At 39.1% G+C, this 18,689-nt stretch overlaps 1 protein-coding gene across 2 annotated transcripts; it reads right to left on the bottom strand.

Annotated features, from left to right (window-relative positions):
* Positions 1 to 11,393: 11,393 nt before the first annotated feature.
* On the bottom strand, positions 11,394 to 17,461 carry stk16 (serine/threonine kinase 16). Of its 2 annotated transcripts, none has more exons than XM_029428665.1 (8): positions 17,375 to 17,461; positions 16,843 to 16,967; positions 16,030 to 16,249; positions 15,818 to 15,951; positions 15,003 to 15,090; positions 13,980 to 14,108; positions 13,718 to 13,839; positions 11,394 to 13,487 (listed from the first exon to the last, which is right to left on the bottom strand). In XM_029428665.1, exons 1-8 carry the CDS (start codon positions 17,378 to 17,380, stop codon positions 13,349 to 13,351), a joined length of 963 nt encoding a protein of 320 aa, XP_029284525.1. In that variant the 5' UTR covers positions 17,381 to 17,461; the 3' UTR covers positions 11,394 to 13,348. The 2 variants fall into 2 exon arrangements, with proteins under 2 accessions (XP_029284525.1, XP_029284526.1); XM_029428666.1 differs by having other exon boundaries at positions 13,349 to 13,487; positions 17,343 to 17,446.
* Positions 17,462 to 18,689: the final 1,228 nt, after the last annotated feature.

The following is an 18,689-nucleotide window of genomic DNA, read 5'->3' as shown; positions in this document are numbered from 1 at the left end:
ATTTACACAGCTAAATCTCATGTTTATTGACATTTGGTTTTGTTCAAATATCCTTACAAGATAAGCACTGTTTGTGATATTCTGTTTGCTCTGACGTGTTGAGTTTCAGGAAATGTTCAAGATGTGCCAAGCTGGGACGGCTCAGAGCGAGCTAACTGAGGAATTAGCACTTCCATAATTGGCCATTCTGTCAGACGCTCTGACAAGCCGAGATGATGAAGCGGTCACTAAGTGATTTGTCTCCTGCCCTGTCTCCCACTGTGCCTGACACAAAACTTCAGTCACAAATTAGAACATCCACGTCCTGCTTTTTAAAAATGTTTATTCTTTACTCTATTTCCTGTAATTCAAGCACAAAAGCACAGCTCTATCACTACACCAGGGTTAGTGAACTGAGCAGTGTCCAGGCTCCGGTTGTATCGTGTAAAGAGACGCAAACAAAGCACACGACAGTGTATGTAGTTAAAGGAGACGACAAAGCTCCCCTAGAGGGCATGGACAAACGACGTAATTAAATTTGTTGAGTTTTTGAGTTAAAGACCACCTTAACATAAGCTAACATCACTGTCGGGTGTGGTTAGAGGTGCCACACAGCACACTTGTGACCACACCCATCAGGGATGCATTTGAACTTTTCAACCAGAGAAGTTCTTATTTAAAGAACACTTAGGACTCATCTGTAGCAGTGAACCTCAGGGTCAACAGGTGTTTAACACTGGCCTGAGAAAGTCTCCTGTAGTATGATAGGTTCCCGTTGTTTGTCCAATAGCTGTCTGAAATTAAAATGTCACTTAAATTTGGCCTGAGTTGCCATTTAGGGAGTTAAGTGCTGTAATATGGCTGCCACTTAGAAAATCCAGCGTTTTGGGTTTATTGTTGTACGCTTGTGGCCGAGATTTTTAATTCAAAGGAAACATAAACATGAAAAAAACACAAGACCCTATTTCGTCTTTATTCTCTCTACAAATCCCAGTTGCTATGGATTTATCCACTAATGTTTTAAAAACTCACTGAATGTGCCTTTAACGTCCTTCATTGTCCTCTCTGTTTTCTTACACCGGCTCCCTTGCTCTCCTGTTCCCCCTCCCTGAGGCTGTGCACTTGCCCTGACAATGCAGCATTATGGAAATACATTATTCCATTAGGTGCATTGTGTTCTGTCATCAGGCCAAACACACTGGGTTATTAATGGACACGGCCTCCGCTTTGATTAGGACTGAAGATTTATGCAAAAACACGCACTGGTGGAGTACTTCCCAACATACCTTTCTTCACTGAGGTTTGTTACACATCGCAAGAAGTGTGAGTGTCACCAAACTGGAAGACACCCAGTCTATAGTTTGACAGATACAGGACAGTTTGCTCTTTTGGATACACAGATATTCAAGGTGGCAAAGACATGTAGTAAACACAATATAAAACGTGAATGACTGTCAGAACTCTCAGGTGGAGTCATTTAAATACCTTAAGATGTATTTAAGAATTCATGAACCTTACTTATATTTTAATAGTCTTTGTCACATCACAGTGGTCTGTGTAATAGGCCTATTAATGAAAGATCGCCCTTTAGAGAGTTAGATAAACAAGTCTTAAGAGGGTCCGGCAATACTAACGGCTCTGTGAGGCACAGCGGTGCTAGCAACAGCATGCTAACATGACAATGCTATCATGATGATGTGAGGCAGGTGTTCTGTTTCCCATCTTAGTCTAGCGTGTGAGCATTTCTAAATGTGCTAATTAGCATTGAAATCAAAGTACAGCTGCAGCTGATGGGAATGACATTACTTTTGCAGGTATTTAGAATTAAACTAAATTACTGGACAATAATATTTTTTTACTTTTTAATACGTATAAACTGACTTAAAGCTGTCACTTAACAAGTGATCATTTAAGCCAACTCACGAATAAGACTTGCAAATATAACTTGATGGTGCTGTTCCAGCGTGTTTGTCTGAATGCAGCGTATCAGAGCATATTTCTATATCTGTATCTTCACCCATTTTGTTAGTATCATACAGGCCTTAGTCATTCCCTCTCAGGTGTGTGCGTGTGCATACACGTGTGACTGATCCCATTTATCAGGCCAGTTAACCCTTGGCAGCAAGTAGTAATACGGAGCAGGAGACCAGAGGGGGATGCAGGCACTTGCTCTAATTAAATCCCCCCTCCACCTTCCCACCCACACCTACACAGACCGCCTCCCCTCATCCGGCAGGAGAGACTCTGACCTTCCAACCCAGCCTCCCCCCCTGCTGCCTGCATCTCCCACCTCAGCTCTGCTTTTTGTCCTAAAAACTTTAACCCTTTCACAGTGTGTTTTTACTTCATGAAAGTTAATTGTAACATTTTGGTAGCCTAAACATTTCTTATTCAGCATTCTGGTTCCAAAAAAACTAAATGGTCAAAATGCCAAACTCGAGGCTTCAAACGGTAGTTCACATACCAATGGGTGGCGTCACGGTGACTACGTCCATTTCTTATACAGTCTATGCTCCAGTCTTGTTAATGTGTGTATGTTTATATTACATTAATCATAAACCATAATTGTAGTCCAGGACTGTGTAAGAATACAGCGGTATGACGATCTGCTTCTCTCATTCTCTTGCAAACTGTGGCCACAAAGCAGTAAATTAATCCATTTAAATTCAAAGAAAAACAGGAACATTGTGTTCAAATGTGTAATACTCTTCTTACATTGATCAATTTGAGTTTTTTTGTTGTTATAACTATTTGCTTTCCCAGGGCTATTGAGCTAATCGACATATGATGATGATGCTTTTCCCGTTTCAACTACGTATGCCTTCGCTGAGCTGTTGACTTTTTCTAATCCAGCCTGTTTTCAGTGCGAGTGGCATATTATCTTAATGTTGACTCAAAATAAATGTGTCCTTCCTTCACTTGTGAAGTAATGACAGTGAATAAAGTAGCATTAATGTGAATAAGTGTTTGCACTGGTGCGAAGGCGCACAGCTGGCTTTTGTTGGGCACGTTGGGTTCAAAAGCGGGTTAAGAGCTGGGTAATCTGTCTGGCTGACAGCATCAAAGCGGCGGGCATCATTAATACAGTCCCAGGCTGAGGCGTAGTCACAGAGGCTCCATCCACTGTTTGTGAAGGTTACACATGAACTTGCATGCCCGCATGTATGTACAGGTACCTGCATTTGTGAGTGGGCAAAAAAATGCACAAATTAGAAGAAGAAATTCAGTTAACCTTTTTTTTTAAGACACTTTTCTGAGCCCATTTTGACTTTGGTAATATTTAAAGCGCAGCTAACAAAGTTTATTAGCACAAAAATGTTTAACTATCTCACACAACATGAATACAAGTCAAATGATTTTTCCATCAGTCGCAGATAAATAGTTTGTTTATTACTATTACTTGTTTACTAGCAGGTTCTATTATCTATCTGCATGGAAGTTGTCTGTGGAGGACAAGGAGGAACTATTAACACCAGATATAATTGTATACATGACTCCTCAGGACTTACATTACACTCTTTTTAATAGAAATATTCCTGACAGCTGTATTACATGTAATGTTGTTCCCAATTAACTTAAAATATGTGTATTACATATACTATAAAGCCTACCCTGAAGATTAAATGTAAGGAAATGCAAACTAATTAATTTCTGTCTATTACAGGACAAACACGTATTTGCATTAAAATGGAAGGATATTCAAACTCTAGTGAATGTATTAAGGAGATGTCTGCCAGTTTGATCTTTACAAGGTACAGGTGTGTATCTGTCATTGACCAGACAAGGATTGGTGCTAATGTTGTCATTTCAAGGTATTTAGCTTCTTGTATTACAGCAAGAGTTACAGGGTTGCAAATAGGAAGGAGAATATGGTGATACACATATTTTCTATCTTTATTTGTTCTTCCATTATAATTTCTTTAAAATAATTTTAGATTTATCTGTTTATTTTTTAATTACTTATTTATGTCTAATGCTAAGTTTTTCGTTTTACTTGAATGTTGAGTAGTTGTAAATGTTTGAAGAACTGAATTGAACAAAAGCTGATGAACACAGTGTTGAATAAAAGGGAGACGATTCATTTCTTCAATAAACTACAGTGCAATACAACCACCACATTGTGCATTGCAGCCGTTGCTTTCTCTTACTATGCTACAACTAACACAACGGGTGCACTGTGTTAGCTCTTGCCAGCGAGTGCCAAGTGCAGAGAAAAAAGCTTTTGGAGTGCCGAAAGCTGATATTATGTTTAATCTCTATCAGCTAATGATCAAACAGCAGCAGGTAGAGTGGCAGAGGGAGTGGCACCTACCACTGTGTGTGTACTAGCAGAAAAGCTTATTGGCTAGGACAACCTAAGACTATTTTTGTCTCATGAAACTAACCGTCAGGCCGCAGATTTAAGGTATTGTTGGTTTAAGATACATACGAATTTCTCCCTGTTGCTTTTCAATGAACATACAACACAACCGACATTAGGAAAGGTCTCTGGGCTTTGTTGAAAGGGGTTCTGGGAAATGTGAGAAATATATTTTTTATTTCAGGGTGCAAAAACACAATAAAAAATAAAAAAGAAGTTGCAACACATTTGATTGCATTATGTAGAAGTGCAATCTTAAGAAATGTTTTGTTGTGTGAGATAAAGCACATCTCAAAAGATCAAGCTGCCAGTTTGGTAGACAAACCCAGTGACCAGCTTTTTATATTTATTTGATTTAAAGAAAGAAAAGCAAAGAGATAATTTAAATTTAGATCTGTTGCTGTTGGACGTTCTGTGCTGTTTCTTCCAACAGCAAACACGATGGATTCAGGTCATTTGCTAGATTTGTATTCTATTTACATTAAACTAAAGAGATACCAGAGTGTGTGTCTGCATGCATGCATACATATAGAGGGTCACGTCAACATCTCATTTATGTAATGGCTCCACATTTATCGCACCCTGACATGACTGACAGGTGGAAATGACATCACTAACATTTAAATTGTTGTCCTTCTCTCTGCCGAGTAATACATCCTAAGTGATGCATATTCTACCAACAAGCTATTTCTACACTCATCTACACCATCTCTACTCCACCTTTCTCAAACACACACACACGCACGCACACGCACACACACACACACACACACACACACACACACACACACACACTTTAATCCCCCTCTTGCTTTCTGCGCTTCATTTTACTGTCCCCACAACCTCACAGTGTCACTGTGCTATCCAATTGGCATAATTGAGCCGGGTCAGATGATAAAGAGACCTATAACAATCAATGCAGGTGAAATAAAAAACAGCTCCCAGTTATTACTTTTGTCCTTTTTCAACGTCAATCAATGCCCCTCCCCTGCACCAACACACATCAGTTAACAGACTGGGACGGCTGCATTTCATGGTGGAAAAGGTTTGACATCTCAGAGGGAAGAATGAGGAGGTGAAGGCAGAAGACGAAGAAGAAGATGAAGAAGAAGAAAAAGAAGAAGGAGGAGGAGGAGGAGGCTCAGCAGTATCAGCGCTGAGATAGATGAGATGTGACAGGCTGCCACTCTCTCATCAGCATGACACAGCTGTCACAGCCCTATTTCAGGAAAATTAAACAGCCTTACGGTAAACTGGCCTGCCTGGAGGGAGGGGCTGGAGGAGTGTGCGTGTGTGTGTGTGTGTGTGTGTGTGTGTGTGTGTGTGTGTGTGTGTGTGTGTGTGTGTGTGTGTGTGTGTGTGTGTGAGAAAATGAAAAAGCTTGTAGTATGCAGATGGGCTTTCTGCTTCTCTTCCTCCCCCAATCAGTTCCCCTCCTTCAAGCACCATCCTCTCCTTTTGACATGGTAATGGCTCCAAATTGATGAAGACACTTCACTCATTCAGTGACAACTCTCCTGGCAGGCGACACAAACACTTCCTCCACGCCTCCTCATCCATCACCCGTAAAGCCCCTCCCTTCTGCCTGCTGGGCTGGGCGGGAAGTTGTTTAATCAGCTAATTTGCTCTTCTTTGGCCACCGCTAATGACCACACCACCTCTGGATTATCTTGTCATCCCATCCTCTTAATCAGCTGCTGATGAACAGCTCATCAAACTATTACCCTCCTTTTGGCCTTTGACATGCTTCGCAAAGGTTATATGCCTGTAATTAAAACTAATTTGCTGGGTCATATTTCTCTCTTTAATTGACAGAATAGAGGCCATTTCAGTAGCATTCATACAGTGACTGAGAGACCTCAATACTCAACGAACTTGATGAACAACTCTGATAAAGAATAAATAAATAAGTGGTGTAAGGCTTTGTGCCACAAAAACAAAAACGAAATGCTGCACATTTAGTTTTTTAAGCTTGATTCTGTTTGCAGATTTTTCCACAAATGCTGCCGTCAAAGTGATGTTGAGATGGTATCTTTGTATCTTTATGTCTTTGTGCATTGTTCTTGAAACTGTGTGTACATTGAGTACTACTATTAACACATTTGAGTACAGTAGACTCCGGAGTCAAATTCCTTCTATGCGTGAATATACTTGGCCAATAAAGCTGATTGTGATTTATTTGATTGCATCGGTCGCAGTATGTTTCTGAAGGAAATGAAAAACCGTAGGACTGAAGTAAATCTGTCATGTATGTGAACTGAACAACATCTGTGTACCGTATTAAATTATAATATAGGTATTAAGAGGCATGAAAAATGGGTAGATTCATCCTTAATTAATATGTAATATTTATTTATATCGTTTTAACAGTATGCTGTTCAAAGCATAATTTCCATGTTAAAACAGACGTAGTGCACTTGGTGTTTTTTCTTAATGTTATCACTATTAGAATCTTATATTGCAGCTTATCATCAAGCTATTAGAATCAATTCACTGCTGTTGTTTTTCTTATTGACTAAGGCTAAAGAATAATAAACTACAGGTGTATTGCGCATTTAAGTTTTCAGAGATGCACAGACGGTAATAATAAACTGAAACAATCGGACGATGTGTGCAAAAGTCATCGGTATCTGTGCCAATACTTTATTATGTTGCAGATCAGTTATCGGCCATGAAGTGACCGATCAGCAATAAATTCAGTTTATTGATCCGTGTTTCCACAATCAGAGACATTCAGAGAAAAAGTTGGACGGATGCATCGCTACTTACCATGCATTCACCGTACTTGCCTTAGCTCACCGAGCCTGCATGATGGCCACATGGTATGGCTCATTTTATGTACTTCTTTATGTAAGTTCTTGTGTAATGTTCTGCTAGCCCAGAACGTGAAGTTGCTCACCCTGTGGTTATCTGGTATTAACTATAATTGTTAACTGGGTATTCATATAACAGACAATAAAAATCAGCAGAGCATTGAGTCATGAACCGCTACCTTAAGGATCTGCTAAGCTAACCATATTTCACTACTGTGGGTTTGAGCAGAGTTTATCTAAGAGCTGATTCACAGACATTTTCTCCTAAAAGAAAGGACTAACAGTGAGTATTGTCATTTCTTCTGAGCTTGAAAATAACACTTAAAATTATTATAACGAAGCAATTATTGATTGATTAATTAAAAAAATACTGGAAAACATAATCTTTTAATTCATTTAAGTAATGGATTCTACATTTCTATTTCAACTTTGCTGAAATAAATAAACTTTGGCTGAAAGTACAAGCTTTAATAGAAATGAACATCTTTCTAGCGTACATACACACTGGTAGGGGACATTGGAAATGAGAGAATCTATCTCTATAAGCTAGTTTGTGTGCTAAACTAGAACCCATCCATTACTGCCTCAGCACAACCATGCAGCACGTTCACTGTATGTGAAAGAGTTGTGATGTCTTTAAAAGAATTCACAACATCCAACTGACCTTATACCGCAAATATAAACTATCGATCCTCCCTCCCCAACTCACACTTTACAAGACTTATTGTGGAGCTCCATTTGGTCTAATCACTTGGCAAAAGAGTCCAGGGTCTAAATAAAGAAAGAATAAATAAAAAAGTCCCTGGGCCAATGTGTTGCTCTCACCTTTGCAGATGAAATTACCCGAAAAGCTATTACAAATCAATATAATCAATGCAATCAGCTAACTGACACAGGCAATCTCCTGCCAGTAAGTAAAATACCCCCGGCGGAGATCTTTCAATCTCTAGTGCCATAATTGCCCCCAAGGGCGACGTTAGGGTGTAGCATTTTGTACACTTAATTAAATTAGTGAGCTCTGTGGACAGGGTGGGTTGCTGATCTCACAGAGAACGGATAGATCTGGCCCTGAGCCAGTAATTAAGGCAATACCTTTCCTGATTACGCCAATCCCCCTTAATGAACTCATTATGCATTTTAACCCAAACACTCCCATGAATTAATGAGCACAAAGAAAGCCCCTTGACGGAGAGAGCGCCTCGATCACAAACACAAGTCATAACTCATCCACTCAACGGGGCAGACATAACGTCCATATTTATCCGTCTTTCAGCAGCAGCCAAGGCTAATTTGGACTTGAATGACAGCAAAAGTTCTGGGTCTGCACACATAAAGCTTGAGAGAAGCAGGATCCCTCGTCTGGAAAGTAACAACCAAAACTTTACTGGGCGACTTTACAAGGTCTCACAGGACTCTTGGCTGAATTCACTGAATTAGAAAACTTTCGTACGGTCATTTTGCACTGATGAGTCCACACGCTCACACCCACATGGGTCCAAAACATATGTGTAAAATGATTTAAAGAGACCTAGGAACACTGCAAGGTGGGAGTAGATCTGCGCTGACCCATAATGCTTTGCTAATTAAATAATTCACTAATTGATTCATTGCCAAATCAATAAAGCCTGCAGATGGTTTATGGTGTGAGAGCTAAAGTGTGTTTGTGTTTGAGGACTGCGGTTGGGTTACAAATGAAATACACACACACACAGGATCCAAACTGCCAGTGCATCCCACAAACTGAACGATAAGCAAAAGCACATGAAATTGGTGCTAAAATGTAGGCGAACATTGAGTTGACCTTGCGCTTTTGTTGTATGACATCATTTCAGCCCCTCACAGGCAGATGATAGTGAATATAAAAAGGTGTGTGTGTGTGGGCGCATGTTGGACCCATAAACACAGCTCCGTCCTAGACCCAGTCCCAAGGGAGTCTGCCGTTTGTAGGTGAGCCTGAGCAAGAAATCAGCTGGGATGTCATTAATTCAAGTGTAATGAATCCTTAGGGTGTTTGTGTATAAAAGGGCATATACACTGTAAATATGTGGTATGTTATGTATACTTTATGATCGGTCATTTGTATGTGTGTGTGTGTGTGTGCCTGGTAAGGTCGGAATTACCTTTGAAAGTAATTGGGACAGCAGTGAAGTGTGACATCCCACTGATCTGAGTGGACGCAAGGGTTGTAAATCCAGCTACATGAGCAGTTTGATATTTGTTTCCAAGGATGTGCACACACACACAAACACACAGACGCAGAGAATGGCCACCAGTGCTCAAAAAACTGTCGGATGAAGGTTATGCTCGTCTGCCATGGGAGATGATTCATCTAAGTCTGAGCCAACTCATTTAAAAAGTAAAGTATTCTCGTTTAATGTGAAACGGCACAGCACCGATGACAAACATGTTATTTCAAAAGCTCTGAATTAACATTGTTACAACCAGAATATTCAGAAACAACACTTCTTATTAGTGAACACGTAAGAATACACATTTTAATGTGTTTTCAAGGAATTAATGTCAGCTTTAGTATAGCTCTTTGAAACTATAAGTGGCCAAAGTCATTTGGACACCCAAACATTTTATAAAATGTACTTTTTTGTCCACGGGCCAAAAGGGCTAGTGAACGCTAACATTTTACCAGCCACTCAGGAGAGAACCATTGTGTTCAGCTGGTGAGCGATGCAAATCTACTAGCAACTTAATTTACCAGCATTTGGCAGGTATGGTGCTAATTATGTGGCCTGTTCACACATTATGAGATTGTTGAACATCGTATTCTAAGAGGTAGCGTTCTCCTGGCACCCGCCAAACCAAGACTCATCCATTGGACTGCCACATAGTGCAGCGTGATTCATCACTTGAATACGACAACATGTTTCCTCTGCTCCAGGGTGTTTTCAGCCACTCCATCCATCGCCCTAGCACTGCACATGGTGACTATGGGCTTGAGTGCCGCAGCTCAGCCATGGAGACACGTCATGAAGCTCAAAGGAAGTCTGGAACTTGAGAGTGAGTATCTACGGGGTACACGTTACTTGTACACACCTCAGCACTCAGCAGGAGCATTTGATGTGTGAGCTTTTCCGGCCCATCTCTTCACAGCTGACCGGGGCAAATATAGCAGGCAGTGGTGGAATTAAACTAACATTTACTCCAGTACTGCCCCTAAATAAAAGTTTTAAGTATTTGTGCTATTTCATGCTACATTATAATTCTACTCAGAAGTATAAATAAAGCTTTAATTAACAATTACTTTATACATTAGGAATTTACATACGAAACATATGATTAGATTATAAAAATATGATGCTCTAGATTAAAACTAGGTAAAATTACCTCGACCAACTACAAAAATAAATGGCTACTTACACATTAATGCATCAGTATTAATGCAGTAAAATACATAATAGTATAACACTTTTACATTTAGTGAATTATGAATACTTTAGCTTTAGATACTTACATACTTTACCTTAAGTGACATTTTCAATTTTGCTTGACTTGCAATGGATATGTTTCTATTATAATATCACTACCTTTCCTGAGGATCTGAATACTTCTTCCATCTCCGATAGCAGGGCAGAAAATAGATGAACGACTCATTGGAAAGCATCACGCTGCCACGTGAAATTTACTGAGCTCTTCAGTACAACACTATTTTACGGCAAATGTTTGTCGATGGAAATTTTATAGCTGTATGCTCGATTCTTTGCAGCTGAACCAACTCATTACAAGTGCTGTCCAAATACTTTCAGCAATATTATGTATATCAGGCTGACCGGGTGATTGAGTTTTGATTCACATACTTTTCTTGAACAACTGCTTTTTAGTGAAGGATGCGGTTTTATTTCACAATTATAATAAAAAGTGTGTACAGAGTGCTACATATTTAATAATTATTTATCCTTTACTGTGCAGTGAATAAGAGATGAAACAGAATTTCAACAGAATTTTCCATAATAAAACACACTCTTACTTATTATCTGTGAACTCCATCAGTACATTAAAAAAAAAAAAAAAACGTTTGCGTGATACCAGTATTAGTTTGCCATTAACAACACTAAAATTCATAGTCATCTGACATATCCGAACTTTGCATTAAAAAGATAATATATTTAAACAGTATGCCAATTACCTTTCCAACAATTTACTGTATAAGTTAACTATCAAGGATTTCTTCAGTTCTAATATGGTCCAATATCATCACATTACAGAGCCACAAAAGGAATCATCTCAACTGAAATGCCCAAAGTATTATTTTATTAAATGTTTTTAAAAAGGTCCAGTGTGTAGGAGTTAGTGGCATCTAAAAGGTAAGGTTGCAGCAGATTGCAACCAACTGAATACCTACGCTCACCCCTCCTTTTCCAAGCGGGTTGGAAAACTATGGTGGCATTTAGGAAAAGGAAAAGTGTGAAAGGCTCTGGAGCCAGAGTGTGGTTTGTTGTTTTGGGCGGCTGAAGAAACATGGATGACAACATGGAAGAGGACCCGCTCCCTATGTACATATGAAGGGCTCATTCTAAGGTCACGAAAACACAACAACTCTTTGTTTTTAGTGATTATATTCTAATGAAAACGTTATGAATATTATGTTCCATTTCTGCTAATAAATCCTACACACTGGTACTTAAAAAAAAAGAAAGTACCATTTAGGTCGACTACTTCAGACTGTCAGACCTTTTAAAATGTGGGTTAACCCTGAGAGAACAAAAGTGTGAGACCTCATTCACACATGACAGGAAACCCAGAATTTAACACAAGCAGACCTGAAATGGAAAATATTGTCTGAAAACACAATACAGTGAAAAGTGAAGGTTAACTTTGAGTTAATTAATAAAAACAAGTAATTCCTTAAAAGTTCATTTTCTATTATTAAAGTACAGTTACAGTAACACCTGACCCCTTCTCCTTGAAGATTTGTTTTCTTTTTATGTAAGCAGACACTCTTTGCTGTGTATTACAAAAGAGCCCATTCACACATTATCAACTGTACAGACAGAAACATCTCCACGGCCATATGTGGAGCAGGGGTCTGCGATGATGGAGCACCTCTGTGTGTTTAAATGCAGCATTGCAGGTGAGGAGTACTCTGCCTCTCATCTTTCCCCCAGTAAAGACAAACAGTACGCGTGAAGGTGAGGAGAAAAGCTGAAGGCCAAGTTGTATATTGGTGATTACAGCACACATGTGTAACCACAAGATGTAACACACACACACAAAAAAAAAACCTCAGGAATCATATAAAAAAAAAAAATTAAAAAAAAAAAAAAAGAATTCTTCTTGGTAGGGAATGAAATCTGATATGTATTGAAGAACTCAGGTAGCTTTCATCCACCGGAAAGTTTGGCAATGCTTTTATGTCATCCTTTTGCTTATTTAATATTCAACACTTTAAGAAATAAGCTTAACCGCAAAAGCTACAGGAAGGTGCCGGTTAGCTTAGGTTAGCATAAAGACTGGAAACAGAGGCCAACGGCTAGCCTCTGTCCAAAGGTAAAACATCTCCCATACCAGTACATCTAAAGCAATTATCACGTTATGTCTTGTTTGTTTAATCCATCAAAACAAAACAAAAAGTATAAAACCACCACATTTTTACACTTTGGTTTTTGTACAGATGAAATAAACAAGATATAACATGACAATTAAGTAGTTTTTGAAGTGCTTGTAGGCAGATTTTATTACATTTGGACAGAGCCAGGCTCGCCGTATCCCATTCTTTCCAGTCTTTATGCTAAGCTAAGCTAACAGACTGGCTGTAGCTTGACATTGAACGGACAGACATGAGAGTGGTATCTATCTTCTCATGCAACTCTCAGAGAAAGCAAAGTGTAATTTGCAAAATGTCGAACTATCCCTTTAAGATTACAAGGTAAAGCTGCTTTGTATTAGAAGCAACATTTCGCCCTTGGCAAAAGCATTATATTGCAGGTTACATTTAAGGCCTTCCAGATTTTTCAGATCAAGTCTATAACTACAGGAGTCCGCTGTTGTACGCAGGCTGGATCGGACCATTCACACTAAAAGCTGCTAATGTTGCCAAGCTCCCCAAGCTGAGTGAAAGTCTGCACCTAAACTTTTACACTCAAGTCAATAAATAAAAGAAAAATATTTTCAAGCTAAAAATAAACAACGTTCATTTATGTGTGCAAAGGTTTCCGAGATCCCCCATCCAGTACACCGTCCAACATCAGACCATGTTGGTTTGCGTGTTGGGGCTGCAAGTCTGCAGATCTTGTACCTGGTCAAGAACCCAGTTGATGTTCGGTCTCTCCTGGGGATTGGACACCATTATGGAGCTCAGCAGCATCTGCAGGCCCTCCGAGTAACTGGGGCAAGACAAACAGACACCAAATTAGAACTTAAGTTTGATCTGTACTCATCATAAAAACCTCATTAAATGACTTTTAAACTTCAGCACCAGCATTATTAACACCAATCACAGGATCATTATTAATATGAATTCTGTTCACAGAATAACCGGAAGTGAGATTTCCTGGTCAGAGTGCAGAGGGCAGTGATAGAAAGTGATACATCAACAGTTAGTCTGAAGACTGACCTGCAAGACTGTGGGATGGTCACTGGATTCTGGACAGCCAGGGCAACGCTGTCCCCCTTCTGAAATACCATGTCATACGGCCCCTCCAATATCATCATGCAGTAGAGCACGCAGCCGAGTGACTGGAGGAGTATGGGAAGTAGTCAGTGAATGATCCACAGTAACATTAGCACTTGGTTTCAAAAACTTACTGATGTCACTTAAGAAAACAACATGCACAACACAGAAAAGCCCAAAAGGAATGAAGAATACAAGCATTTACCCAGATATCAGTTCGCTCATCTATAATGCAATGGCTCTCTACATTGAAGAGTTCAGGAGCCCTGTAGGAAATGGTACAGCGCTGGGCTGCCCAGTCCTGTATGGTCATGGCTTCTCTGGTTCCTCGAACCTGAAATTAACCCAGTTTCCTTAAATTCATCACAGGGTTAGGATCATTTACAGGACCTAATGTTGAGAAGATAAGCATTTAACAACATAGACAGCTGTACATTGCCTATTATTTTTGAAATATTGTGTAAATACTTATTCTATGGTAAAACTTTACAAACTCTTGATTCTTGCTCTTTTTGGGGTTGTACCCACATGGTTGAATGCACTTATTTTAAGTTGCTTGTGTTAAAAGCGTCTAAATAAATGCAACTCTATCTGTTGCAATTATTTCATTTGTGTAGAGGGAATTAAACAAAACAGCAGTTTAAAGCTGTACAACGATGTGACTCATGATATTTTGAATATGTGGTTCATTGCCATTAAAAATGTTACTCTGCCATCTAGAGGCGGAAGTTTGGATTTTCTTTCTAGAATAATGTTGAGTATAGTGAGTATTTACATTAACTGCACAATAATACGTTGTTACTAAATACTAAGTTATAATAATAATAATAATAATAATAATAATAATAATAATAATAATAATAATAATAATGCCATTTGTCTAAACTCTTGGCCTTAATCTTAAGACCACTTTCTTGTAGATAACAAAGATTTTTGACATTTCATAATAAAAACTACTCTGCAACATTTAACATGTTCAACATTCCTATTTAATATCAGCAGACAAAATAATGGTAGTGATGCACTCTGTTCTTACACAGCAAGAGCCCGACCTCACAAACCACACAGCACTTTGCTTTTGATGAACGGACAGACTGTGGGGATGTGACTGACCTTAGGTTTCAATTTCACTTAATTTGGGCTTTGGTGTTTGATCAATAGAATCCATGCTTATAAACTGATCAAATATTAAAATATTACAAACTCTTCATGGACTCTGTGCCCTTACCTCAATCCTGGCACGGTTCATCGAGCCCAGGTCCATCAGAAGTGGCCTATCATCCTCGTCCAGAAGCACATTTGTAGGCTTCAGGTCTCTGAAAAACAGACACAGAATGTGCTCAGATGTGTCTGTGTCATTTCAAGTGTGTGAATACAAAAAAACGGAACACACAAAAGTTGCCTTTTGTAAAAGTGAGTAAATATTAACATGACTGATAACATATAACATATTCTCTGTTAAGTTAAATGTTGTTGACAATATACAGATTTTACAAGTTGAATGAACAGCCACAATATGCTGAATACTTTTGTTATATAAACCGTAATACACTATACTGAGCCAAACTAGGTGCTCAACATTAAGTGGCACCTTTGCAGAGTTTTTATCCCAAACGACCGAATGAAACAAACTGAATGCAAGTCTCCACTGTGGTTTACAAAAATAAGCCATTTCACTTGATCAATAAAACATTCAATATGGCAAAGGGTTGCAATTCACTTTTAACATATAATTGTTCATTTCGAGACCTAAATAATAATAATAAAAACCTGTTTCCTTTCTAACTTTGATTCATTTGGGCATAGTACAAGATGTTAATATTGGAGGTCCATTTTGAGCACTAATTGCTACAATAAGAGCTCTCTGCATTTAGTAAACTAAAATAATTCATATTGAGATTGTAGGCATCATGATGTCTCCCTGTTAGAGAGATTGAGTGCCAATAAAGAATGTATCAAAATCATCAGGTATTTCTATTTTGGACGACTTTATGAGGCAAGATCTATATTAGCCTGCAGAGATGTTGGTGCGGGCGTGATTACCTGTGTGCATAGCCCTTTTCATGAATGGCCTTGAGTCCAGAGCAGATACCACGAAAGATTTGCAAAATCTGTTTTTCAGGCATTGAGCTTGCCTTGTCCCTTAGTTTCTCCAGAACAGACCACAGACTGCCTTTCTGTTCACACAAACACATCAGAATCAGATCATTTCCCACAGGGTTATTTTGGGCATACTAGCTGCTGCACCAACTTACTCTAATATAAGGCAGCAGTAACCAGGCTTCAGTCTTGCCTCCACGATCAACAAAGGTGTGTGCGACCAGGCTCAAGACGTTGGGGTGATTAAAAATCTGATGCATCTCCATCTCTGTCTGAGCCTCCTGACGGCCTTCACGGTCATGGCACAGGATCTTCTTCAGGGCGTAGAAGCGCCCATCCTTTGCCCCTTCTACCAGATCAACATAACTGAACCCCCTGAGGAGAGGACACAGAGGAGCATATCAGTCTTAATTGTACTATAAAAGGAAAATTATTAATTTTTGTTATTGTCAACAAATCCCATAAATAGACCAAGATCAACAATGCATTTGTCCATCTCTCCATACTCTCAGCCTTTGTTCCTACTGAAGACGTCAATCTTTGAAAACAAGTCACAATTACGGTTTCACTTTTTAAAAGGCTAAATAATTTCCCATGACAGCTGGACCCACATTTTTCAGAGATGTTCATCAAAGAGGAATACATAGTGCATTCTGTAGACTCTTTTCAACTGAGATTTTGTTTGATAGTTTGTATTACCTGCAGCAGGACGGTATATGCAAGATTGATTCAAAATAACCTAATGTGCCTGTGTTTATTGTAATGAAGAAAGATGTCACCCAGTGCAACACTGAAGTTCAGTGATGTGTTTTTAAAAGTGTTTGGACAACAATGGACCTCAGAGCAATAGTCTATATCAGGCTTTGACTTGTAGGATCAATTGATGTTCGTCTTTTTATGGGATTTCCACACGTAAACTGAAATTATGTGGCGTTTTTAAAACTAACAATGTCAAAATGTTGTGTTACCCTTCGTCTAGTTTCTGGACAAAGTAATATTTTTTGTTATCAATGGTGATGGAGCCACGGGAGCATATGCACAGGGTCTGCCCCATCTTGACTGGTACATTGTTTAACACCAAGCTTTTAAGGGCCTGGGAGAAAGAGGACAAATACAAGTTATTTGAGAGACAACCAGACAGAGAAATACAGAAAATAATGTAATATTACTTACTAGCTAAATTATTTATAATTGAAGGCAACCTGCGAGATAACCTTTTGGTTCAGTGTAGAGAAACATATGGTAAGACTAACAAAGTGTCAACAAACGTTTATTGTTAGCTAACATCACCAACATCTAACGTAAGCTTAGCAACAGCCAGGCTAACAACCACTATGCGACATTCACGTCTATGTTTAACGTTAGCCCCAATCACGATGTAATTTTAATTAACTACCTGACACAATAAACAGCTACACATAACAAACTGAATATGCTAAAATTGGTGGCGTAACGTCTTTATTCTTACCAGCTAGCTGTCTGTTTACCAAATTAGCTTACTGTCATATCTCCCCCATCTTCTTCTTGTTGTTTTAACAGCGGCGGGCAACCGGCGTATAAAGTGCATTACCGCCACCTACTGCTGCTCGATCCACAAAACACTAGTCTGGTGGATTATATATTTATAACACAAAAAATAAACAATCGAGATATACTTACAATCCAGAGAATAAAAAATAAAAAAACAAGCAAAAGAAAGAAAATCAGATAAACAGAAGAAGAGCACAAGGTAGTAGATAATAAGATCCCTTCCCCTTTTCCATTGTGCTGCATTGTCTGCAAAAATATATGCCAAGATTGTACTTCATTCAATCAATTAATAAATTCAACAACTTTATTAAACACTCAGGGTCCAGATAAATGACAATACATTACATATAATAAATAACAAAATAACAAAAGCACAATACGAAATAATGTTTCTACAAAGAGACAACCCCAAAATGATTTCAGAGTCATTAAGCCGGTAAATAAATTAATACATGAGATTTTTGAGAACAGATTGTAAAGAATTGACTCCTGCAGCCGGAACACTTTCACTTGCAGTACAAATTCTCATAGCATCATATACTTCAAGTCCTCTGTAAACTTGCTTTTCTGTGCTTTTCTAAGGCATCACACTTGCCACACGGTGAACCTGGCTCCTCTGAAAATGGAACATGTACTGTCACAACCTGGCTCGAGAGGAGGTGACAAGGAGGGAGACCACACAATCAAATAACTTTTCTATATGGTTTAATTTAAGTAAAATGATCCACAAAGCACAAGCACAATATAAATATAAATAGTAGGCGGCAGGCCCAATCAAAGAGACAGAGAAGATCTTGCAGGTCTCTTTATAGCCTGAGCCCAGCCTGCTCAGGTGTGCTGAATCAGTGATGAGGAGATGACAAGGTCTCAGCTCCACCAATCAACCTCCCGAAACACAGGTTAAGCACACAACATGGGAAGGACAGGACAAGGCCACCTCTGAGGCCGTCACAGTACTAAGCACCGTAACACAGATAGTTAACTTTATAAGAGCCAATTTAAGTCTTTTCCTGAGGAGACACATTCTGAACATGGCGATGCGAGTCGAGGGAAAGTGCTGAATAGATTTTTCGAGTTGCATGAGGAAATCTGCCAGTTTTTGGAAAGCAAAGGGAAAGACACCACAGATCTCTGGGACGAAAAGTGGCGATGTGAGCTGGCCTGTTTGTGCCTCTCACTGCTCTAAACCTCCAGCTTCAGGACCGTGTGATCACGGACATGTATGATGCAGTGAGAGCTTTCCAAACCAAGCTGCCTGTGGGAGACTCTGATGCAGCAAGGAAAC

Source organism: Cottoperca gobio, chromosome 3 (genome assembly GCF_900634415.1).
Source record: "Cottoperca gobio chromosome 3, fCotGob3.1, whole genome shotgun sequence".
Classification (NCBI taxonomy): domain Eukaryota; kingdom Metazoa; phylum Chordata; class Actinopteri; order Perciformes; family Bovichtidae; genus Cottoperca; species Cottoperca gobio.
This window is presented reverse-complemented; position numbering and strand designations above follow the sequence as displayed.

Bases quoted from the DNA above. Each gene is read 5' to 3' on its own strand.
- stk16 (XM_029428665.1), bottom strand. The intron at 16,250-16,842 runs GTAACACAACAT...TCCTCTCCTCAG, and splicing joins GTCCAGAAACTAGACGAAGG to GGGGTTCAGTTATGTTGATC. The intron at 15,091-15,817 runs GTAATCACGCCC...TCTGTTTTTCAG, and splicing joins GAAAAGGGCTATGCACACAG to AGACCTGAAGCCTACAAATG.